Source organism: Cnephaeus nilssonii (assembly GCF_951640355.1).
Source record: "Cnephaeus nilssonii genome assembly, chromosome: 18".
NCBI lineage: Eukaryota > Metazoa > Chordata > Mammalia > Chiroptera > Vespertilionidae > Cnephaeus > Cnephaeus nilssonii.
Genome location: NC_137089.1, coordinates 13,627,742 through 13,654,411, shown reverse-complemented (window position 1 = coordinate 13,654,411; position 26,670 = coordinate 13,627,742). Strand labels below are relative to the sequence as shown.

Genomic DNA, 26,670 nt, shown 5'->3' with positions numbered 1-26,670 from the left:
TCCTGACCCTCAGTATCAGGATATGTAAACTAAAAACTCCCACTAGAAACACTGCATCACTAGCATGTTGGAACAAATGCCAACATTTCCCAGCATCCTCCCATCATTTTCTTCTAGTTAGCACTGATGTATTTAATACATAAAATAGGAACTAGAGTAAATGCCATCTATTTTCTGATTGGCAAAGTGTTTGTGAATATGATTCTTTCTGGTTTTTCTACACACATCCACACATGCACACATAAATAAGTTGTTCTCTAGCCATTTCTTTCCTTGCTGCAGATTACCCTGTTTTGACTTTTAGAAACAAATTCTTTGAATAAACCTAGAGACACCTCTCACTTCCACCCTCTCCCTTTTACAGGATATGTTTTTTAAATATTTTCAAACAAAAGGTATAATTGATCATTATTTACCCTCTTAGTTTTGTATAGCCCTTATTCTAGGGCATATATGAACAATAAATAATACAACACTCCGTGATTTTTAGTGTTTAGTACATCAACATTGCAGAAAAAATAACTATAAAAGTACCCTTTAAGCACTCTTTTTCCCACTTTATTCCCAACCATGGAAATAAAGGTAAATGGATTGCCCAGTGCTTTCGTCCTATCCTTCCCTCCTTTCTCCTTGCCTCTAATTTTACTCCTCACTTCCAAAAGGGAGATTCAGGGAGGGGGACTCCACAATTTTCCTTGAAATGTATGGAGTAAATGAAGGGAATTCAAATTATTGAAATACTCTCCCAGCTGTACTTTTAAAACTCCATTTCGTACATCACCAAAAATGTTTTCTTACTGTTTAATATGCTGAATTAAACATATAAATGGATTCTTTTATTTTGGGTTGAAAGTCTACCTTGGCTCTCTATTGAAGTTTTTGAATTGTCAGTTGTCATTTTTGCTACTTTACGTATAAAGTTAATTTATTCACTCACAGGAGTTTAGAATCTGTGTTTGCATCCAGCTCCTCTAATTTTTCACTGTGTGCCTCTGGGCAAGTTACTATGCCTGTGGGCCCACCGTTTTCTCATCGACACAACCGTGTCTATTACTTCACTGGCCTCTGTGTCATGGAGGCAACTCACTGTCCCTAGGAGTGTCCGGCTGCTCTGACGGCCGGATGACTGGCACTCACCGAAATCGTCACAACCTGAAAGGCTATTAGATATTTTAGATGTTGCCACTAGATTTCTGATATTTACCACTGTGCTGCCTACCGCAAACCCAGTGCAGTTCTAGTTCATGTGTTTCCTCCTCTCTTTTTGTGACTATCTCCACTCTCCGCTCCCAGAAACCCACTTCTCCGTACACTCCCTCACTGGTACACCAGGACTTTCAGACACTTTAATGGCACGGTAGACCTCGGATGGCCCACTTCCCTCTCCAGCGAGTACCTTGGGTCGATTTTGTAGGTGTCCTGGTCTTTGACAATCAAGTGGCCCCTTTGCTTTCCCTAAGGATGCTGATATGACACAAGTCTTGAAATTGTTCATGCTTGAAACTGTTCCTGCCACTCATATTTGGGATGCGTAAAGATCTCTTGTCACATAACCGTGGGATTTTAACCTTAGCTATTCTAATTGCTTCGTCTCTTATGGGATTCAGGGAGATTCAAAAACGGTATCTCCTCCTGAGTGCATGTTTACTAATGAATTTATTTTATAGGAGCCACCTCCATTCCAAAAACCTCTCAATGAGACCCCATTAACCCCAAAGAATAACAAAGGTTACAATTCATATGTTCTGGTACAGGATCTACATCCAGTAAAAACTACTAAGCTATGACTTCACTTATCTAAGTGAACCAGACTCAGCACAATAGTGTCAATTAGTCATTAAATTAGTGGTAAAAATGACTAAAAATAGAGTTGATTGATGACTCCCTAGATATCTAATAGGAATTAAGAATGAAAGATTACCACTCCCACTGTGATCGATAAGGTGATTATTCTGACACCACTACACAAGAGTAGGTGACAAGGGGAAAATGTCATTGAAAGTAATATCTAATAACAAAGATACCTTTATGACAAACTGTCATCTTTACTCACTTTGTCGCAGAAGACCTTGATCTGGCAATAAGCTCTATGAATGGGTTTATTACTACGATTATTATAACTGTATGTATCAATCTGAATCATCAAAGGAAGTCCTTTCACCCCTTTTTGGGACGAGAAATCTGTACTCAGGCAATTCACAGTGATGAAGATCTAAGGGAGGAAGAAAGAAAAAAACGTTCATAAATCACCATAAGAAAGGTCTATTAAAAAATACCTAAGTCTTAGACTGGAAATCAAAATACTAAATGCATATGTAAGGATAACTGAAGAATAGTTGGATAGTCTGACATAAGAACAGGTTGAGCATATAAAACATGGTAGAGTGCATAATTTATAAATATATAAAAATTTTTGCTTTCATATTTAATTTAAAATGGACCATTGAAATTACTTTCCTTAGAGTATATCAGCAAAATCTTAACTTATTTTTCAAACATGCATACGTTAGCTTGGTAAAACATTACTTCCTTAGCATATTAACCCTTTGCACTCGCTTGCTTTTTTCTCGATTCCTTTATTCTAATGCTAACCGTGTCAAGTCACACTCGACATCCGAGTGCAAAAGGTTAAAGCTGTCACTTCTAATAGTTATATCAATTTCTCTAATGTATGATCAATGGAATAAAAAAACACACAACCCAAACCCAAACTAGATAACAGCTTCCCTGGAGCATTATTATACTGAAACATAGTTATTTGTTTATATATCTAGCCTTTCTACTTGACTATTAAGTGTAAGATTTGAGACCATTTCTTATTATTTTTGTATTGCTGGCACCTAAATAGTGCATGGAGGAGAATGGGCAGTCAATAAACATTGGATGAGCTCATCTGTAGAAAATCCACTAGATTGGGAGTCAACACCCCAAGTTTTAATCCCAGCTCTAACCAGCTAAGAGACCTCAGGCAAGTCCCTTAATGTCTTCAGTTTTCAATTTTCCTTTTAAATCAGAATGTAAATACTATTATAGAAGAAGTGAAAAAATGAAAGAGGAGCTGGAGAAGGTAAGACAAGAAACAGGAAGAAAGAAATGTAGTAAAGGCACCAGCATCCTCAGCTTACAACATGGGGCATCAAGAGACACAACAGAAATTATATGAATTTTTTTAAAAGAAAGGAAACTCAAGTAAATTATTAAAGAGTACAGTACTGACCAACAGAAGAACTAAAAATATAACTTTATTATAAAATATTGAGAGGAATAGAGGGAGGAGTGTAGGTAGATGTCAATACATATCATTTAAAGTTTGATTTATTATAGAATAGAGGTATGAGTACAGTACCTAGATTTATGTGGTAACTATATAAATATTAATAGTTGTCTCTGGGAAAAACTGTGTATGCTGTATTATACTCTTGGTGCTGTTTTTCATTTAATATCACATGTATTATTTTTACTTAACATAAAACTTTAAATCACTCATTGTTTAAAGTTTCACATTTATTTATTCTGAAAGTCATTTCATAAAATGTATTATCTGACCCAAACTGCATTTTAAAAGCCATTCAAATTTTCAATTTGAATGGCTTTTAAACTACCAGGTTTGATCTAATTAAATTTCAAGCTCAATGCCTGCAGGCTTTTGGAAACTTATACAACCAGATATCTAATTTTTAGTGCTATGTCTATGTAAGGATCATTTTTTCATTTTATTTTTAAGCTCTTTACTTGGCAATAAGAAACACATTAGCAAGGCACCACACATCAATAGCAGGCAAGGCCAGATGACAGGTCTTAATAACATGCTAATTACAACAGCCTTGTGCCTTGTGCCACAGGCTCTCACTTTTCTAGCCAACATCTGAAAACAAGTGCCTACAGATGACCTACCCATTCATTTCATTTCATTCATTCCTATTATTGGTTCACTCATTCATTTATCCTATAAACATCAACACACACCCACAGTGGGTCAAGCACAATGTTAGACACTGTGGATAGAGAAGAAATCCAGACCCATGCCTCACAGAGTCCAAAGGGAAGACAGGTGAGGAATCCAGCCATGACCACAAAGGGAGGTCAAGGCACTCCAAAGAGAGACGTGTATAGAGGCTCTGAGAACATAGGACAGAACACTGAACCTGAGAACATGAGTAAAATACAAAACCCACACAGACACTGGGCTAAGACCAGGAATTCCACAAATGCTTGTTTATTTGGGAATGGTAGGGAAAACCAGTGATTAAGAATGCAGATGTCAAGTGATTCAGGGGACTGAGTGGTAAAGACTACTAAGAAAGAGTATATGCCATGCCTGATTCTACTGAACCTCCCTGGCAAAAGTAGACAGAAACGTCTCTCTATTGCTTCTAGAAATGACCTAACGCAGGAGAACATTCATTCATGGCACAAAATTATTTTTAAATACCTACCATGTCCCTGAGACTGTGCAAAGTACTAGCACAAATGCACTGATTATGATCCGGGCAAACAGAGAAGTCAGAGGCTAGATGGAGAGAGGGACATGATGGTGCTCCAGAGATTATAACGCCATCACATGCTGATCTTTAGGTCAAAAAATAAAAGCATACTTTCCTAGGAACACTTGCCTTTTTTTTAAACTATTATTACTGGCAATGGGGTTATCTTGGCCCGAATGTGTAAACATAACTTTATGTCAGCAAATCCAATGATCACTCTAGTGAGCAATGCAGTTGTCCCTAATTTTGGCCACGTGTTTCATACACAAATCTCCCAGTTGGTGCTGTAATCTACAGGGTCCTCGATCCACACTGGCTATTGTTCCACTCCTCAGAAAGCCTGCCTCGTATTGCAGAAGCCAGAGGAGAAAGGTGTTCTGATGAATATTTCCTAAGCTATTCAGACTCACGGTTGGCTCACTGATTTATCCATATATCACTCACAGTGGGCATACACTCAACAGGCAGGAAACACTATTAATTGTGGCCTTGTCAGCTCCAAGTCTCAACTAAGAGAGCTGGGCTGATGGAATGTATATACTTACAAAGGCCACTTGAGCAGGACGGAGCCGCTGAAATAACAGATGCTTACTGGCAATATACGACAACAAATAGACTAAATCCTTCTTGGAGGAGCAATAACCATCAGCCACCCAGTAGAGAAGGTCTTTAAAGGTCAAATGAGCTATAACACACTAGACTTTACCGGGAGACACTTAGACTAGGTCCTCTTAATAGCGAGGGGTCCTTAGTAGAAGGTCCAATGGGCTCGCTTTGATTCATGCCATCCTGATTCTATAAAAAGTAAACAACAAAAGAATTGGTCTCCTTTGCTAAACGGTGTGGCCCTCCCAGAGTCATCCTTAGAGGCAGGGATATATAACAGGGTTGGCACCGATTTCCTCTTGCCTGGCTGCCTGACCCAATAGCAAAGCAGTTCCAGTCCCCGATGGTATCAATCGTAGTCTCGCTGTGGTGCACTCAAAACCCAAATAGTTGAACTTTAACTGCAGTTGGGGCAGGGGGAGGGGGTGGGAAGGCACAGCAGCACATTAACTAAAACCTTGGCTTGGGAACTGATAAGCATTCATTTGTTTCATCTTGCAAACCCAACCATGTCCCAGCTCCAGGCACAGCAGGCAAATGTGAGATCAAATTTCTTGGAAGTTTATCTACAAAGCACTGTTTGTAAATGTGTATTACAGAAACTTAGCGAAAGGTGTGCTTTCCCCAACCAAACGTTCATCCAAATGTCAAGCACAGAAAATTCTGTTTAGCTTCATAGAAGCCCTGATTATGTAAAGAGCATATAAATGCCATGAACAATTGGTCTGTCACCCGAGAGTTATGAATGTTATGTATGTTCATACAATATTTTCAAAACCTCCGTTATTTGTTTTCCTATAATTCTGACAGTACATATTTTTTAGAAAAATAGTCATTAAAACAGGTGTATCCAAGCAGATAACAGATGCAATTTGAATTCTGTCACTGGATCACGGATTGAGTCAGATAGAAAAATTGTTTCAAAATGTACCAAGACCTTTCCAGAAATAGAGGCAGTCTCATGACAATTGACATTTTTTAAAAATCATTTTTACACGTGAATTACAATTCCCAATTGGTGGTTTCTACACAAGATAAGTGTCTTTGCCCAGGTTATAATACCTCTCTGTTGTGCAGTACATGTAGTAAGATTTATTAAAATAAACACAGATCAATGATGGGCTTTAGCATTGCTACATTAAGTTGATTATTAACACCCAAGATTTTTCTGAGAGCTTGCTATTAAAAGAAATGGGCTGATCTTTGATTTACAAAGCAATTTGAAATTTAAAATATCATAACATCCATGAGTTGATGGAAAGCATTTTTCTCTTTAAACAAGTGTATCTTGCATTTTCAGGAAGACCCCTCTGATCAAAGACTGTGAAAGCTCTTTATTTCCTAAGGTTGAGACTCTTTTCCAAGGAGTGGCACGTGCATTAGCCTCCAAGTTACAGGGTCATAAAACCAGCGTTTCCACTCTAAAACACAAACGATATGCAAATACATCAATGCTCTCTTGCCAATTTCCCTACTCTGGTTTCTCCTTGGTTCTTAGCATTGTCAAAGGCCTTCAAGATGGTTTTCTTGCATTTTCAGCATTTTTCTTCTATTTTACACAATCGTATTTGGGTGCAGATGCAATGCCAAATAAGACAGAAAGACAGACTAAAGGTAGGTAATGTTAACAAGTGAAATCTCAGTCTTGGGCATTCATTCGTTTCTTCCTGCATTAATTCACCAACTATTTATCAAGGGTCTGACATTATGCTGGGAGGTGGAAACAAGAATGGCAGGCCAGATGAGATTCCCTGCCCTCAGTGAGCTTGCTATTTTGTTGAGGATCTAAGAAACACTTAGATTCCCTGACACCTCCATTTATATAGCACTTTCAGGAAATGATTTAAAACCAGATAGTGTATTTCTCTATTTTCTCCTATAAACGCTTTGGGCACCTCTGTATACGCACACATACACATTTGGCTTACTCACATATCCTACCAGCTTTCTACATTCTTTTAGTACTCAGTTTTTTCCAGTTCTAGAACATACGAAGCGTGTTCCCAACTGACAGCCTTTGCCATTTGCTCTGCCCTCTGCCTCCAGTGCTGCCCCCACATGTCATCACATTGCCACTCCTTCTCCTTCAGGTTTCAGTCCAATCTCAGCTCGTCCTTGACCGCCCGAGCTGGAGTTGTCGTCTGCCTCCTCCTCGCACCTCCGCCCACCACCAATAGCACACTCTGTCAACCTGCTCTTTTCTTCGTAGCACTTAACACTATTTGGATTTAGCTTGTTGTTTATCTGTTTAGTGCTTAATTGTCTGTCTGCTCCATGAGGCTATAAGCCCATAAGAAGAGGGTCCTTGTCTACCCCAAACGCAGTCTAGTCCCAGTACCAGGCCCACAGTAGATGCTCAATAAACATCTGTCCAATGAGGTAAGATAACATTACTTTTCTAAATATGCATTTCTCTCTTTATCTATGCTCTTGCTTCCCTAAGCAAAACCTCTTAAGAGTTGAGATTGCTTGGAGTAGCTGAATTTGTCAAGATAATAAGCAGGGTTAGCTGTACTGACCAGGTTTATACTCAAAAAATATTACCTGTCTGTATATCAACAAACCTAAATTGAGCACCAAACACACACACACACACACACACACACACACACACACACACACGCACGCGCGCGCACATACACATGCATGGAAGAAACTATAGACAGAGATGCTATAGACAGAGAAGTCTATGGTAGGGCCCTGCCCTTAAAGAAAAGGAGGGATAGCCCTGACCGGTGTGGCTCAGTGGATACAGCGTCGGCCTGCGGACTGAAGGGTCCCGGGTTCGATTCCGGTCAAGGGCATGTACCTTGGTTGCGGGCACATCCCCAGTAGGGGGTGTGCAGGAGGCAGCTGATCGATATTTCTCTCTCATCCATGTTTCTAGCTCTCTATCCCTCTCCCTTCCTCTCTGTAAAAAATCAATAAACTATATTAAAAAAAAAAAGGAGGGATATAACAGTTTTCACTGTCGAATAAGGTATATACTCACTATACATGCCGTAAGCACATGATGAAAAGGAGAAAGCTCAACGAGTCAGCCAGGGGAGATGTCCTGTAGGAGCCCTGAGCTGGAATAAGGAGACAGCCTAATGGGAGGGGAAGGGGAGCTGTGTTGGGGAAGTTAAGAGCAGCCTGAAATAGGCTGGTGAGGGAAGAGGCCAACCAAGATACTTGTATCACGGTTGTCAAATAATGGACATTTGATGAGGTCGGGCGTGTATCACTGAAGCCAAGAACCATGGCCACAGTATCCGACATCCAAGTTACAGAGGACGAGGAGAGTGAGAGCTGAGAAAAGGCCACCAAGTTCAGAAGTAAAAAGGCTCTGTGCCCTTCCCAAGGCCAGACTAATGGAGGGGAAGATGGGAAACTAGATTTCTGGGGCAAGTGAGACAGGACATGACGATGGAGAGGAAGCATCTCAGCTGGACGCTGGCAGAGGACGGAGGGGTGGACAGGAACACGGACAGTGGGCAGCAGGGCCCGGCAGAGGTATTCTTCGAAGATGGAAGAGATACCCACACAATGAGAGAGGACGAATGGAAGAGGCTGCCAACAGGAGGAGTTATGGGAGCTCAGAGCTTCAGAGGCAGGGATTAAATGAGATCAGCTCACAAGTGAAGTTTTATAAGAAGAAAGGCAGAGTTCTCTCTGAAGCAGGAAAGCAAAGTGAGAGGAAAGCACAACAAGAAAAAAAATGTACCAGGGGCTCAAAAAAGGTGTGTACCCAGTGCAAAGCCTAGCACTCTGGCCTGGGACTAGTTATTTCATCTTCCTAGTCCTCATTTTTTAAAGAGCTATAACTATCCTTACCTTAGTATTGTGACACTTTAAAATGAGCTCATGTCTTTGCCCTGGCTGGGTGGCTCAGATGGCTGGAGCAGGCGTCCTCAAACTACGGCCCGCGGGCCACATGCGGGTGTTTTTGCCGTTTTGTTTTTTTACTTCAAAATAAGATATGTGCAGTGTGCATAGGAATTTGTTCATAGTTTTTTTTTAAACTATAGTCCGGCCCTCCAACGGTCTGAGGGACAGTGAACTGGCCCCCCGTTTAAAAAGTTTGAGGACCCCTGGGCTGGAGCATCGTTCCATACACCAAAAGGTTTGGGGTTTCATTCCCAGTCAGGGCACATAATTAGGTTGTAGGTTTGATCCCAGGTCATGGCGCATACGGGAAGCAACTGATCAATGTTTCTCTCTCACATCAATGTTTCTCTCTCTCTCCCTCTCCCTTCCTCTCTCTCTAAAAATCAACAAAAACATATCCTTAGGTGAGGATTAAAGAAATAAAATAAAATAAAATAAAATAAAATAAAATAAAATAAAATAAAATAAAATGAGATCATGTTTTAAACTGCAAAGTGCCATGAAAAATCTAAGGGAGTTTACTCTCCTCCATGGTCTCTGACTTCTCAGACACCTTGTCATCCAGCTGGTCCTAGTCTCTGACTCCAAGCTCTTCCTCAGCCCCACAGCAGTCAACAAAGCCTGTTACCTCCCCAACTGCCCCTCCGAGGCTGACATCCTTTGTGTCCCCTGGGCCCCCACTTCAAACCCCCCTTGCAATGGGACCATTACAATAGCTTCCCGTCTGAATTCTCTCCAGGGGCTTTTTGTGATGCTATCTCGAAAGAATTCAAAAGTAGGTTAGTTATCATTCACATTAATTTGAGCACACCAATATTTAAGGCGAAAACATAAAATCCATCTCTGCCCAGCACTTTCAGAGGGGTAGAGCACAGGCTTCACGGAGGGGAGGGCCAGGGAGAAATGTCTCAGGCAGAGCCGGATGGCTCCTCAGCCGGTGGGATTCTGCCATTCCGCTCTGTCACATGACCCTGTGAAACAGCACCTCAGAAGGAGGGATTTGGGCGCTTCCTAAGGATGGGTTGGGCTGCTTCATAAATAATGAGCTCCCACAGAGGAAAAACGTAAGCATAGACGGAAGGATTCACACACTCAACTTTCTGATCATTTGTTGTTGTTTTAAACCTTTTCTGTTCATATTTAATACTTAAAGCTGGTTTTGAGTTTGTACGACACAAAATTCAAAAGCGTAAACTGAAAACACTCCCTACCCCCACACTGTTCCCCGATCAACCTACATTTCTTGAGTACCCTTCAGTTTCTTTTGTATTCTTCTAGAAACAGGCTATGAAACGCATGTCCTTTCTCCTTTATACAGAGGGCAGCACAGTGAACATACAGATCTGCATCTTGCTTTGATAGCAAGTTTTGAAGAGAGCTCTTTCTTTTTCTTCTTTTCAAGAGCTGTGAAATATGGAGTAACGATTTCTTTAACATTCGTTTTTTCGCAGTCTTTTCATATGTATTATGTATATTTATATATTTCCTATGGTATTTCACCTTATAAATAATGATGTAGTGCATGCCTTTCGACATGGCTTTCACACACATGTGCACATGTACATTACTGGCCATGTACAGGCCGTGTCACCGACAATTTATAATCTGACTTTTGGAGTCACTGTCATTTTCTATCTCTTAATACAGTAATTGACAGCTATGTCTCAGGTCCCTGCCTAGCCAAAATGTTCTGACAAACAGATACTCTGCTTGGCTTATCTGTCCATGAATCCCTACTGCCTGGCCCAGGGTATAATATGCAGCAGGCATAAAGCTTTGAAGGAATGGTTGCCCTTTTGCCAGAGATAATGAAGAAGACATTACTCTTAGATCCTCCCAATACAAAAGGCAGTGTGGAAAGGGCATGTGCCCCCGACAGCCCAGGATGCTATGCGGTAGCTGGCAACCTTAGGTAAGCTTGCTCACCTCTCTCAGCTTCACATTCTTCATTATTCCCATGAAAAATTACATCCACTTAAAAATATAAATACGGCATAATGTATAAAAAACACCTGGCAGAGTGCCTGGTATATGGTAATCACTAAACAAATATTAACCATGGTGCATGCGCGTGCACACACACACACACATCAGTCTATGAAATCCAAGTATGTAATCTAATTCTCTACATACACAACGGTTTATGCATGTACGTTATAGAGCCCTACGCAGGATTCAGGTCAGAAACCACGGATACTCTATATTCTAACAGAAGATAAAGCTGTTGATATCTTCAGTGCGATGCCTTCCAAAGATTACTCCTCCTATATATGAATTAACTCCAGCTTTATAGCTTTTCCTGCCATCCATTACCTTATAAAACTGAAACAAAGGCATGGCTTTGTTTAAGTTCAATACCAAAGACTCCAGCAAATGTTTACCTTTCCCTTATAAAGCTTCCATCACCTACACCACGCCCCAGCAAACACATAAAAATGCCATTTGCCCTGCTTCACAGTGTGTGTCCTGACCTTTTAAGACCCCCCCCTCCCAGGAGCCTGCCCCAGCCTCTTCTTTACTTTTGAGACTATGGAAGATGCCCTATAATATCCTCTAACTCCATATATCTTCTCTTCTCCCTGGTATCCAGCCTGATTATCCAGACTGAAAAACTCATTTTCTCAGGCATTGTGCTTGGTACACAGTGGGAGCCCAATAAAAACAGATTAAATATTTTAGACCCCCCCAAAAAATGTTGAGAGAGAAAAGGAAGGAGGGAACGAAATAATACATTTGGAACAATTTAATGGATCTGCCATGATTTGGTAATGAATTTCAAATCAGCCTTTCAATTAGCATAACCTTATTTTCCACCCTGAGAGACTCAACAGTTCACGGTGTACAAGAAGGTTAGAACACCTACATTTTCTCCAATTTACCACCTTTCAGAGGCCATAATCAAAGGACTGCCATTTCCACCCTCCTGTCTGTGGAGTGACTAAAATTGAGGTAATGAGAGGCTGTGTTTTCTGTTCATTAGCAGCCGATGAAGCAAAAAGCTAATCTGACTTGCTGGCCACTGGTTGTATCTTGAAATGACAGCCCTGGGGAGAGAAAGGATTGGCCATACCGTGAGAAAAGAAAGAAAACCTGCCAGGAGCAGGGGACGGACTAGAAGGGGTCAATGGGGAAAAAAGAGGGACATATGTAATACTTTCAACAATAAAGATTTTAAAAAATAATAAGAAAGAAAGAAACCTGGACTCCATATGGAAATAGTAAGCAACCCTACACGATAGCGCTAGTTCTGTCTCACAGCACCAAGCAGGTCGTGGCGTGAGCCCATCCAACGCTGTGACAGGCAGCCATGGGCACTGCCGCAGCATCACCTCCACTTCATCTGTATCCTTCAGGATGAATTTGCTTCCATAGAAGAGAACTTTTTAGTCCCAACTTCCACTTTTATCTTCCTGCTCCTCCAGCTGACTCCTCTTAGCACATCCATGTTCCCATCCCTCACACTGGGTCTCAGATGGTGTATGCTATCTCCCTTAGTACTAGAACAAAATCAGACCAAAGGCAATAAAAAAAGGCAAAAATTTAAGGAAAATATGGCCCAGAGGTAATATCAGCATGTGTCCCCTCACCTTGCATTTCCTCACAATGTCAAAACTTACATGAAATCTCCTTTGTAAATCCAATTCATTGAAAGCATCTAAAGGAACCCAAAGTTTGAGGAATTTACATATAAACATTGCTTATCCTATCTAATAATCCTATCTAATAATAGAGTAACATGTAAATTACCATCACTCCGCTACGCTCACGATTGGGCGGCGGGAGGCTGGGGGGCGGGACTTGGGGTGGCCTATCCGGCCATTGAGAGGCACGGATCTGCTGCCACTGAGGGGGGCTACCCTGCTGTTGAGAGGCGCAGGGGGCGGGACTCCCGCCCCCTGTGCCTCTCAACGGCCAGATCCGCGGCCGCTGAGGGGGCCTGCCGCAGACACCCAGCTGCGCCTCTCAATGGCAGGGTAGCCAGGTGTCCGCGGCAGCCCCCCTCAGCGGCCGTTGAGAGGCGCAGGGGGCGGGAGTCCCGCCCCCTGCGCCTCTCAACAGCAGGGTAGCCCCCCTCAGCGGCCGCGGACCATCAAAAGCGTGGGAGCTGGGTGCCTGTCTGCTCCGGCACCAGCGGACAGGCACCCAGCTCCACTGCGAAAAGCGAAAGCGTGTAGGGGACCCTACACGTGCATGATTCAATCATGCACTGGGCCTCTAGTCCTATATAAAGGCTAATATGCAAATTGTCCCCTTGGGAGTTCAACTGCTTGCTATGACGTGCGCTGACCACCAGGGGGCGGTGTGGAATGAAGGAAGGCCCTGATTGGCCTGGATTGCCAGCCAGGCCTATGGCCCCTACCCATGCACGAATTTCATACACTGGGCCTCTAGTATGTAAATATTTATTTCCAATTTACCAGCTTGGTGAATGTGGGTTTTGTTTATTGGATTTCTTAAGTTGCAAACATAAAGCAGATAGTCATTGTGTGCCCTCTGCAACCTTCATTTTCTCTGATAACAATCACTGTTCTTGCTTTGAAGTTTTTTATGTTTCCTGCATAGTACTGAAAATAAAAAAAGAGTAAGGAATAGTCTTCCCTGTTCATAGCAGGAAAAAAACATAAAAGAAAAGTATATGGAAATACACTTAAAAGTAAAAATCTGGACACTAGAGAAAGGAGCTAGAGATAAGTGGGGGAAATGGAGAATAAATGTGTAAAGGTATGAAGAAAAAAACACTGATCTGTATCAATGTGAGAAAGCATGCACTGATACTGAATTAATACAGACATTAATACAGTATTAATTGCAGTAATTCTGCAAATGAGATCATTAATGTTAGGCTAATACACACACACACACACACACACACACGGACACGGACACTCAGTTGAAGATGGCAAGTAATCCTAATAGTCCTCACTCCCAAATCCACTCTGGTCAATAACATGTACTGGTATGATATCTACAGGTAATGTAATAGAGCAACCAAAGACATGGATAGGGAGAGGCCTGAGTGCTAGCGGTGTTGGACCAGCAAGGCTATCTTAGTGGGCAGGGGACAGACAGAGGGTGGCAAAAGCAGGATGACTTGATGGAACTGCCTTGCTAAAGAAAATGGGGCTGTTTGTTTTCTTTCTTTCAGGAGCTATATACATTGTACCTTACAGATTTCTTTGAGAAAGAACATCATAGCATGTTTGGGCCTAAAAAAATTGCAGATTACCTTCTATTGGGATGGTTAAGAGCATGGACTCTGGACTCAGAGGGACCTGGGTTCAAAGCCCACTTTTGCACTTGCCAATCGCGCAGTGCCTGGTATGTAGAAAGTCGATACTTAGTGGAATGAGAATCTGAGATGCACAGGAAAATGATTCACGACATCTCTCAGCCTCCCTGCTCCCCACCCCATCCCATCCAGGTCTCCGTCTTGCCCACCCCCAATCTTACCACAAAAATTTGTTAACAGGGATGAAAAAATATATATGCCTTCTCTGTGTCCTTGGCCCTCTCTAAAATTGCAACAACTTCCTGTCTGCAAGTTCTCCCAAACCCCCAAATGCAGGATGAACTTTTACCACTAATGTTGCAAAGCAGAGGGCTGGACTATCCAATCCCCAAAGCCCCTCCTACAACTCAACACAGAGGGTGGAAGGAGGGCCTCACCCCAGAGGGTAAGGGCTCTTCTCCTGCAGGCAGAGGTGCTAGGCCAGGAGGCAGCAAAGGATAACCCAGGAGAGAAAAAATTTCATATTACTGAATTATAATAGATTTTTTTTAAAAAATCTTAGAGACGCCCTAACCAGTTTGGCTCATTGGCTAGAGCGTCAGCCTGCAGACTGAAGGGTCCCAGGTTCGATTCCGGTCAAGGGCATGTACCTTGGTTGCGGGCACATCCCCAGTGGGGGGTGTGCAGGAGGCAGCTGATCGATGTTTCTCTCTCATCAATGTGTCTAACTCTCTATCCCTCTCCCTTCCTCTCTGTAAAAAAAATCAATAAAATATATTTTTTAAAAATCTTAGAGACAGGGGAATGGGTCAGTAGTGGATTTCTTTGTTTGCTTGATCAGTTAGTGGAGCTGGTATACGGGAGGAGCACTCCAGAGCATCCCAAAAGGCTTGGTGCAGAGGGGCTAGAAAGGGGTTCATGGAAAAAAGTCTCCTTCTTGGGCAGTTCATAAACTATGGGAGGGGCCAAGTGTAGAGAGAGGGGGGAATTGGTATGGCGTTCCAGTGACAAGGCACAAAAAGGCAACTTGTTCCTCAAAGCACACTAGGGAGCATCTCAATGCTCCAGGAATTCTCTGTGGTCACCGGAGAGAGGCCTGTGCAGCACACCGCGGTTGGCTTAAGCTCGAATCCATTGTGGACAGAGAAAATGCGCTGGACAAAGAGAAGGGGCCGGGTTTCAAGAATCTCCTCGGAAATGTGGGAGAAGGGGGAGCCTGCGGGGCTCCTGCTCTGGGGGATGATGTCATCGCAAAGAGAAAACCGGCACTCGATGCCAGGAACCTGAGCTCACCGCTCTTCAATAACCCAATAGCGTCTTCCGTGGGAATTCCTCCACTTGGGGGTTAGCGACCCATCAATCTACTTTGTAGGTGCCAGTGCTTGGCTCAGGGGAGAAAGAGGATCTGCAATAACCCTGTGAATGGGAGCCCTGTGAGAGGAGGTATCACAGCAGTGCTCCTGTTAGAAGCATATGGATGGAACCTTAATCATCTGTTGATGTTAACAATCTATTTTGATAATCCCCGCTCCCCTTCCAGCTGGGGAGAGTGATGCTCAGCAGGGAGAAGTCACAAAGCCGGCTCTTCCGGTGCCAAGATGAGCATCCGGGTGCCTGAACCCCATCTTCAGTGCTTTTTCCTCTGTCACCTGCTGCTGACCATCCCCCATCAATTTCCCAGCTGTAACCAGGTGGACGGGGACTCCCAACCTTACCCACCTAGATGTCACCTGAGTCATAGCCAGGGACCCAGGGACACCTGTTCACACTACAGCAGCGTCCAGACCCTGAGGGTGTGTGTGGGGGGGAAATGTCCTGTTGGAGACTATTGCTGCTGCCCCTGTCATTGTGCAGGAAGACTGGTGGCAAAGCCAGCAGAACCGGTTCTGGGTAGAAGAACTCAGCAATAGCTCTGCCAGATTCACGCTGCCATTGATACCAGAAATCAGTTCATTCCAAACCTCGTTTTAATTAATAGCATTAACACCTTCCCAGGTCAAACTTTTCCCTTAATTAAACTAAATGATTAGAATTTCACATCCTTTCTTCTGTTCATGCTAAACGAGAGGTGAAAGTAAAATGCAGCAAGAAAAGGAAAACGTAGGAAAGTGCTCTGGGAAAATCTATCACCTTATCATTAGCTCTTGATGATGCACATGTAGTAAGAAAACCAAATACTGACTGTTGTTTGTTTTTTTAAATAAATGCACCAAAACTTAAATATCCAAATAAAAGCTATCCTTTAACACAGTCATCTTGGGAAGATATATGGTTTCTCCAATGACGCTGCTGTGGCTCAACTTTTATTTGTCACGTCTCTTCCAACACTGCCTTCTTCAAAGCCGGTCTTGTAGAAAAGTAATCTCATTCTTTAAATTAAATGTATTAGGTGGACATTGGTTAATAGGATCGTGTAAGTTTCAAGTGTACAAAGAAATCTCATTTTTAACCCTAAGGTGGTAATGCCCAACTGGTTGATGTGTATTCATATTTGGACCCAAGTGATTTCTGGTGTTTTTTAAAACATCTTCAAAGAAAAGATTTGACGCCACTATGGGCATTCAAAAGTATGTCACAGCCACTCTCTTTCACAGTGCCACCGTGCCAACCCAAGTCACACCCTGGCCTGCTGCCAAAGGAGCCCGGGAATGCTGGCGGGGATCCTGGTTCCATTTCTCTCGGCTCTACTCTGTCAACCTCCACGTGTCACTACGTTCCCCAACACGGAAAACCAGAGGGGATGTAAATCGCATATTCGGCTGTCTGAGGGGGTAGGATTGGGGCCTGGAAGCTCAAATGTCCACCAGGGCCAGGCAGAGAAAGTTCCAGAACGGTGAGGGCTAGAGAAAGCATTAAAGAGACTAGCCAGTACCTCACAAGCACCACTCGTGGCCCTGCAAACACTTGGGCTTATGGTTGCTATATTCTTTCATCACCCAAAAGATTCTAGAAAACCTAGATTAAAGTAACCTCCTGATTATTAAATGTGGGCAAAAAAAATAAATTTTTGAAATAAAGTTTGTAAATGTATGTTACACACACACATACATTCTGTGAACCATATGAAGGCTGCAGGCCACACATTTGTGTCCTCTGGTCACATAAACCAAAGCATCACATGACACTGAATGGGGCCCCAGCCCTGAGGCCTACAAGAGATTTCTGTGTGGATGCTGCCAACAGGAACTCAAAAGCAAATGTAACTGCTCCTGGGAAGTCCATGATATGAAAATCACAAACAATTCCACTGTGGGAGAGACGCCTTTTACTTCTTGTTTTGTTAAAAACTTTTTTACTCAACCACATGCTTTGTTTTATGCAGTCTGCTTATTATAAAACTAGAGCCCCGGTGCACAAAAATTAGTGCATTCGGGGGGGGGGGGGGGGGGTCCCTCAGCCTGGCCTGTGCCCTCTCGCAGTCCGGGACCCCTCAGGGGATGTCCACCTGCCAGCTTAGGCCCGCCCCGCAGGGGATAGGGCCTAAGCTAGCAGACAGACATTCCTCTGGCAGCCTGGGAGCCCTCGGGGGATGTTTGACTGATGGCTTAGGCCTAGGCCTAAGCTGCAGTGAGACATCCTTAGCACTGCCGAGGAGGCGGGAGAGGCTTCCGCCACCGCTGCTGTGCTCGTAGCTGTCAGCCTGGCTTATGGCTGAGTGGAGCTCCCCCTGTGGGAGCACACTGACCACCAGGGGGCAGCTCCTGAGTTGAGCGTCTGCCCCCTAGTGGTCATTGTGCATCATAGCAACTGGCTGTTCCTGGGTCGTTCCTCCGTTAGTGTTGCATATTACCCTTTTATTATATAAGATCAATAATACTTTATTTTATTTTTTAAAGATTTTTTATTGACTTTTAGAGAGAGAGGAAAGGAGAAACAATGATATGAAAGCAAAACATCAATGGGCTGCCTCCTGCAGCGCCCCCTACAGGCCATCCAGCCTGCAGCCCAGGCATGTGCTGTGACAGGGAACAGAACCCAGGAACCTTGTGGTGCACAGAATGACACCCGACCAACTGAATTACGGCGGCCAGGGCTAAAATCAGTAACTTTTTAAAGAAATACCTTAGGCTCTGCGAGTTGATGAGAAAAAAATCTTCTTGGCCTCACTAATGAAACCAAGTTGATTTTTATGGCTTTTCTTTAAGAGCCTTTCCAGTCCTTTGGGGGAAATTATTAGAAACTATTTTTTTTATTACTTATTGGTTAACCCCGACTGCACACAATTGCAATAATCAAGTATCAGTAACTAAAATATATATAGTAAAGAAACAAGCAAACTTTGCTACAAGAAGCAACTCTGAGTTAAACCTGTGATGCTGGAACAGCACACATGCTCCAACGTGTCTGAACAAGAGAAGCGAGCTTCTGCCCCTGGGTGCAGGACGGAATTGTCTTAACAAGGCTGAAAGAAGGGTCAGCTCCACCCCAATTCACTACCGCGCGGTGGCACCTCAGCCTCCATCATTCAAGCTGTCCCTTCGGTTTGGGCATCTTCTTTAAAGGGTCCCTACTGACACATAACCATTAAGGCATTCACCCTCTAGCACTCGTTAGCACAGACTACATGATAATGAACATTAGGGCTGCGATTACAGCTCGCAGTCCAGGACCCCTCGGTTTTGGCATTTACAGCTCCTTTACACTGACAAGGATCGGACCCCGCTGTCTCCCCCGTGACTGTGAAGGGCCTGCCCTCGCTCCTCACACATGCTGTGTGGTTACTGGTTCCCCTGCCCTCCCCCAGAGCACTGGATCTTCACACATCACACACCAGACTTGGCACGGCAGAGTTTAATTGGAAAAGTTCGTTTTGTTTCATTTTGTTTTGATTAAAGGAGCTGAGTGAGGCCCCAGAGAGGTAAGATGACTTGCTAAGGATTCTAACCCCAGCCCGGCTGTGCCTTTTCTTTGTCTAGCCCAGTACCCCAGCCTCTGAGAGAAGAGGACGAAGGGAAAGTCTGGGGCTTGAACAAGAAACTTTGTTTAAATATACTTTTATTGATTTCAGAGAGAAAGGGAGAGGGAGAGAGAGGTAGAAACATCAGTGATGAGAGAGGATCATTGATCCGCTGCCTCCCGCATACCCCACACTGGGCCTGCAACCCGGGCATGTGCCCTGACCAGGAATCGAACTGTGACCTCCTGGTTCTTACGTCAACGCTCAACCACTGAGCCACACCGGCCGGCCCTGAACAAGGAGCTTTAAATGGAGGTGAACGGACCCTAGAAGAAGCTTCCCTACAGTTCTGTGTGGGACCTGACTACCCCCGGCTGTGAGGCCCACTTCCTTCTAGCTCCCTGGCACGCTTTCTGCTTGCCCGCTTAAGTCACCTTTCTTGGGCCGAAAGCCAATTTCGTTTACATTGTTTTATACGTGAGCGAAATGAGACACTGAGCAATTCATCTTCTCCCATAAGTCCTGCCCGCAAACTCAAATCCAGTTTCCTCTCTCACCCGGCCTTCCCCGCTTGCAGACAATAAAGCATTGAAGGGAGTTTGTTTACACTGACCTTTTCATTAGTTTGAAGACCAAGTTTTGTAACGCCCTCCTAGATGGTACATAACTGAAGTGCAAAACAAACTTAGGTTTCATCGGGAAACTTCTCTTTAGTGCAAAAGAAGGATCAGAGTCAGAAGCTATACAACACAGAAAAAAAGGGTGCAGACAGAACAGTTTGGAGTTTTCATACACTCAGAGACGCGCGGCCCGAAAGCAAACGGGAGAACCAGCGAGACTCTCTTGTTCACCCTGTCAGCGGCGGAACCCCCAGGGCACACCTTGCTGGAGGTCTTACGCTTGCCCTTTTAAACCATGCTGGCACCAGAGAGAGAGCGAGAAAGCTTAAGCAGTCAACAAGGAAAAAATGGCTCAAGGTCACAGCGGTGGGGAACCTCGGGGAGTGAAGTTCAGAGGCCTGGGGCCCTGCTTCCTGCCCCCTCCCTCCAGCAGGTTACACGTGGAAGGAATCATGGGGTCAGGAGACAGTCCCAGGCACTCACCTCTGAAGCATTAGCTCGGAACCGCTTCCCCCTGAAGAAGGCTGCAGTGAGAAGGGGGTCGGGAAAGTCTATAGAGCAGGTTGGAAAGGTTCTGTGGCCCACTCTTTGCCAGACCCAAGGGCTAAAATGGAGCCTGGAGGCTTTGGAGGGACGTGGGTCCGGGGCATCCCGCAGGAGGCCACAGAAGCATAGGTACCCATTCTTTTCTCCTTTCCCCCCCAAAAAAGGCAATTTTGCTCCACAGAATTAAATGTGTGTAACGTTTAGAGAAAGATAATGGGTTCATTTCCTTTTGTTCTGGCTCGAGTTAACAGATCTTTCCCTACCTATAAAGCCTGTTGTAAAAAAAAAAAAAAAAAAAAATCACCTGCAAAGAGAGGACACATTACTTAAAAGTTCTGAACAATGAATCAGTGCTACTTTTTCACTCACCTTGGCCTCCTCATTCACGTCCCAGGTGAAGGAAACCGCATTATATGCAATCTCTTCAATGTTCCCAATCGTATTAAAGCTCTCCTTGTAATCCGCTGTAACGTTAGAAAAGAAAATGGTTTTAAGAATCAGAGTTACTCAGTGACATGGACAGAACTGTCATTTTTCCAATGGGGAAACGGAAACATTGCCTCTTCTTCTAGCTGTTTCTATGGCAAGAGCTAAGAATTTATACTTGCTGATATTCTTTCACTAATTTATAAGAATGTAAACATGTTCCTCTATTAAAAGACTGAATCTTAGGTGAAGCAATGTTCCTAACTGATTTGTTCATGAGTGTCATTTTTTTATTAGGTTTATAAAATTGTGCTTTCCCTCCTGAGTCCCTTGTCTCCTACCCATTCCTTCTCCTGCTCACTTTCCTGCCACGTAAGTTTGCTGGAAGCGCCTGGGTATTCCATAGGGATTGCTTCGTAAAACAGAATATTCTGTTCATCCGCCAGACAGTGTCATCAGGACTTCAGGAGGAAATTCCGGGAGAGGTTGAGGGAATCATACTCAGCTCACTATCACCAAGGCCCTCTATTCTTTTATTTATGTAGTACTTATTTATTGCTTTAAACCCTATTATCCACCCCACAAACACAAGCTATTAATAGCTATTAATGTATTCTTTCCTTTTTAAATTTTTTAAATTGATTTTTTAAAGGGAGAAAGGGGAAAGAGAGAGAGAGAGAGAGAGAGAGAGAGAGAGAGAGAGAGAGAGAGAAAGTAATGGGTCACCTCCTGTACTTGCCTAGACCAGCGATTGAATCCACCACCCTTTGGTATATCAGACGACGCTCCAACCAACTGAGCCACATCGGCCAGGGCATCTATATATATATATATATAAAAGCCTAATATGCAAAGTGTCCCCTCGGGAGTTCGACCAACCGGGAGTTCAATTGCTCACTATGATGTGTGCTGACCAACAAGGGGTGGCATGAAATGAAGGAAGGCCCTGGCCGGCAGCCAGCAGCCACTAGGGACCCTACCCGTGCAAGAATTTTGTGCACTGGGCCTCTAGTATTCTTATAAGTTGTGTTGATTTGCCTGCATACATAGCTTTCATTTTCACAAATTGTACTGAGCTATGGGTAGGGTTGCCAGATTTAGCAAGTATTTGGGATATACTTATCAAAAAAAAGTATTTGTTCATCAAAAATTCAAATTTAACTGAGCACCCTGTATTTTTTCTGGCAAGCCTCACTCTGGACCTTTCCAATCTAACTGCAGCTACATAGAATTCCATGGGGACCATCAGTCACAATCCATTCCCTCTCCTCAGAGATGGGCCCTTTGCTAGTCTAGCTCGCTGGTTCCACAAACACACCTGTGGTAAAAATCTTCATTGCTCACTGTCTCCACGGTCACGGCCTCAGTTGGTCTGCAGGTCTGGACATGAAATTCCCAGTGTTACTGCTCACTACTTCCTGAGGTTTCTAGCTTATGGCTGCCATCTGAGGTTCTTTTTCCTCCCTACTCTTGGCCTCCTTGGATATGACATCCTACCTTAATTCTGTCCCTTGGTACTAAATAAACATTCGTCACATCCTGCTTGGCTGGCATCATGATAAAACCCTTCTGCTTTTCTTTGAGACCAGGTTCATTCACAAACTGATCACCTAATCACACATGTTCTTCCTCTCCAAGCCTCCGCAGTAACTTTTCTAAAATGAAACTATGACCATGCGCTTTCCATAATTTTTCCTAAGGCTAAATCTTTCACCTTGACCTACCACGTCCTTCTCGATTAGGCCCCGTACACTTCCTCTGTGCAGTCATAGCCCACCCCACACAGGGGGTCAGAGGAATACTCAATTATAATGATATTTATAAAACAAATAGACCTCTTACAATGTCCCTTCTGAGTTAGGATGGGAGGGAGTTACTACAGCTGACCTCCAGGATGTACAACGTGTTCATTGTCTACACAACCTGCCATGTTTCTGGTCAAATGGTTGTTTCCTCATCCCACTCCAGGGTGGTGGTGTTCTGGGTTCCCTAAGTTAATGCTTTAAAATGTTGTAGTCTGTTTCCCTAAAGCTCACATATGTAATCATTTTAACTGTTTATTCCTCAGTTGTCACAAAACCTAAATTCATGTCATCCTTCACCAAAACTGTAATTACTTCCTCTTATGAATACAACTCATTCTGTTTTGTGAATTAGGTTGAGAGTAGTACTCCTATTTGCTTTTTATATCGATCATTCAAATAGTAATAATAAAAGAAAGTCCATAAAACCAACAAGCTGAAAATAATACAGAATAGAACAAAGGCAGTTTGATTTTGTGTTTTGTTCTGATTTAAATAAAACTCCTTATTACTGGACCCTGACTGATGGTTAATCACAGAGAAACCTACTTGGATGTGCACTCCAGAATGGCCCTCCAGACTTACTCCCGAGAATGGGTCATGTCAGTCTAGACTCCTACAAGAATTCTACTTCCCCTCTTTCTCACCAAATTTCTACTTTTGGGGCCAATCCCATGGGTACAAAGTGGTATCCTAATAATGTTATATTTGCATTTCTGTTATCAGTTATGAATTCAAGCATCTCTTCACTTCCAGGGTAGCAAACCAGTGTCTCCTTATAAAAACTACCTCTTCATGCCCTTTGTCCGTTTTTCTATTGGTTACCCAAAGAAAACTTTGAAGCAAAACTGTATATATCTTTACATTTTAAATAAAACAAACACACTTTACTATAAAATCTTGTGTGTTCCCCATAGGAAAGTCAGAGACCATGAACAAATAAGAAAAATATTTAAAAGTAGCCACAATCTAATCACTCACTCACAACCAATAAAAACATATCTGTATATACTTTATTTTTCTTAGCTCAGTCTCTGTCTTCCTTTCTCCAAAATGTATAAATATTTTTAAACAACACTGTAACAATTAATTTTCAAATTGCTTTTCCCCCTTAATACATCTTCAGCATCTTTTCATGTCAATAAATAATCTTAGGAAAAATACTTTATCCCTAGCCAGTTTGGCTCAGTGAATAGAGGGTTGGCCCAGAGACTGAAGGGTCCTGGGTTCGATTCTGGTCAAGTTTAATTTGCACACAAAGGGACAAGACTGATGAGGCTACTTCATATCGGAAGGTTATATTAGCTTGATTCTTTCCTTCATAGCATGTACCAATATTTTATGTATTTGTTTACTTGTCACCAGCATTTCGTTATATACTAGTATGCTATATGAGGGCAAGAAACGTATCTTAAATACTGCTCTGTCTCAGAGTTTACCATCATACAAATAAGATGTACCCCATACGTTAGTTGAATAAGTGAGTAAATGAGTGAATGAGTGGATTCCTAGGTATTCTAAACAAAAAATACAACAAAGACTGATGTCACACACTCCTCTAACTATGAAATATAAGAAAAGCCTGTTCATCTCGATCCTTTGATTTTAGTCTCTAAGCCAGGGATTTTCAACTGGTGTGCTGCAAGAATTTTAAAACATGCAATTTAGTCAGGGGCACTGACCTCTGTGCCCTTAGATTGTCAAAAAATAAAAAATGACAACAGCCAACACAACAATAGCCATCCGGTGTGAATGAACCAAAATTATACCTATTTTTTTGTCAGATCAACAAAAAATATATTTGTGTGTGTGCCACAGAACTTTAGTCACTAGTGTATGTGTGTCATGAGATGAAAAAGGTTGAAAAACCACTGCTCTAAGCCATTCACCTACTACTTCGTGACTGTCAAGGTTTTCTAACTGGCTGAACACCGCATGCACACTGATGGTGCTCTGTCCACATGCACATTTGTCCAATGAATGAAATGCTAATGGATGTATCTCCTGCTCTGAAAAACTGTGTTATTGTGTCCTTTGATGAGTGTTGCTTGCTCAAAGGTGTGTATGACTTATGGTGTAAAAATAGAAATTCAGCAACTTGGTGTAAAGCCTTCCTTAACTTAGTTCCTTAAGAAAGTTTCTCAAACCCAGGTTTTGTAAATGTTGGCAGCTACAACCAGTAGAAGCTATTTTTAATGAGCTGGTGCAATGAGCTTAGTTTCCTAGAGTTGCCATAACACATTACCACAAACCTGAAGGTTTAGAATAATAGAAGCTTATTCTCTCACAGTTCTGGAGGCCAAATCAAGGTGTCAGCAGGGCTGGCTTTCTGGAGGCTCTGAAAAGTAATGGGCCCCACACTCCTCTCCTGGCTTCTGGTGGTTGCTGGCAACCCTTGGTGTCCCTTGGCTTGTAGATGCGTCCCTCTAACGCTGCCGCTGTTCTCATGCTCTTCTCCCCTGTGCCTTGGGGTCTATTTCTCCCTTCTCTTCTGAAAACTTGTCATTGAATTCAAAGTCCATCCTCATCAGGATAATCTCATCTTGAGATCTTTAACTTAATGACATCTGTAAAGTCTTTTTTTTTTTCTAAATAAGATCATATGTACAGGTTCTAGAAGTTAGAACACGAACATATCATTTTTGAGGGTCACCATTCAATCCCCTCCATCTGAGATTCCCTCTAATCGTCGGGAAGTCATGTGATTTTAGTGAGTGACTTTTTTTTGCATGAGAGCCACTATCGCTGAAAAATCATCACCCCACTTTAAAAAGCATTATACAGCACATAATTGTGACCATATTACATTTCGGATGGACTTGCTTTTCCTAAAAGCAAGTGATGAGACAATATAAAAGCTACATGTTTTGTACACCGGTTTGTAAATATCTATATAATACTAACATCCACTAGGTGAGGATGGGGATATACATAGGAAAATGGCTGAGATGTTTCTACAGTAAAAACCAGCATGATGGAACAAAATTATAATTGGTTGAAATGGGTCTCTAAAAAAAAAAAAAATGCATGCTAATTGAATCTGAGTTAAAGGTCGTTTTTATTAATCTTAGTAATTTGCACACAAAGGGACAACCCAACAATGCACGACTAGCTTGAATTATCAAGAAGAAGAAAACCATGGGAAGAAGAAATGGGAGTTTGTCTGATGAAATAAACATGAAGTCGATCTCATTGTGAAGTCATGTTGCGAGTGATAGAGTTCAACTTTCCAGAGTCCTCTATGGTTGTGTGTGCCCTTGGAATGTCAGAGCGAGGAGTAAGGGAGTGCACAGCCATGTACATCAGCCATGTACATTCTCTAGGGCCTGTTAGGGTGCCCCCCAAAGACATAGGATGAGTCTGGATGCCTGTACCTTATAGGCTTGAGTAGATGTTCTAGAACGGTGCTTCTCAAATGTTGGGGTGCATCAGATTCACCTGTAGGGCTTTGGAAAAATGCAGTTGTCTGGGCCCATTCCCAAAGATTCAGTATGTCTGGGATGTGGCAAAGAATTGGCCTTTCTCACAAGCTCCCAGGTGGGCGGATGCTGCCAGTCTGACGTCAGACCACACTTGGAGGAGCACAGTTCTAGGGCGAATGGAAATCACTGAATCTTTCGGGTGCATCCTTATGGTCTTAGAAAGCACTATGTCTGTCGTTGAGGATCTATACAAACCATCAATGAAGCCCATGTGACGGGTAATTCTTCTTGATACTTTCCCTCTGGGGTGCATACAAACACCCCACTAGGAAGACGAGGCAGTTAACTATGTGGTAGACTTGCGTACCACCTGCTCCAAGAAGTCCGCTTGTTCTCAAGCCTGCAGTCCCATCCTAAAACACTCATTCCTTTCGTAAGGGCATTGTCATCTCCTGGCATTAAAATGCAAATACTCTTGGGATAATAAAAACTGCCACAAACGGAGAACTCACGGGGTGTCAAGGCTGTGTCGAGGCTTTTACCAACGTGACCTCACCTGATCCTCACAACCCACCGTGCGGTAGGTATGAGCACCCTCCTCCTGCCGAGAAGTTGCTGCTTGCAGAAAAGCACGTGGCTGGTAGCAGGCCAACCTGTGAGATTGGAATCCGGGTCCGTTTGCTGCCAAAGGCCAAACTTTTAACCACTGCCTATATTTATCTTGCAAATCAAACAATAAATCGTCACCAGGTACTAACACCTTGTAG

The 26,670-nt window shown here is 43.0% G+C and overlaps 1 protein-coding gene across 3 annotated transcripts in view; it reads right to left on the bottom strand.

Annotated features, from left to right (window-relative positions):
* Positions 1–26,670, bottom strand: part of GRHL2 (grainyhead like transcription factor 2) — a 127,568-nt gene that overhangs the window by 28,777 nt on the left and 72,121 nt on the right. For all 3 annotated transcript variants that reach the window (XM_079796123.1, XM_079796124.1, XM_079796125.1), the window contains exons 8-9: positions 20,623–20,717; positions 2,054–2,212 (exon numbers count right to left, since the gene is read on the bottom strand). In XM_079796123.1, the coding sequence (XP_079652249.1) occupies positions 2,054–2,212; positions 20,623–20,717 (254 nt within the window). The remainder of the gene's footprint in view (positions 1–2,053; positions 2,213–20,622; positions 20,718–26,670) is intronic.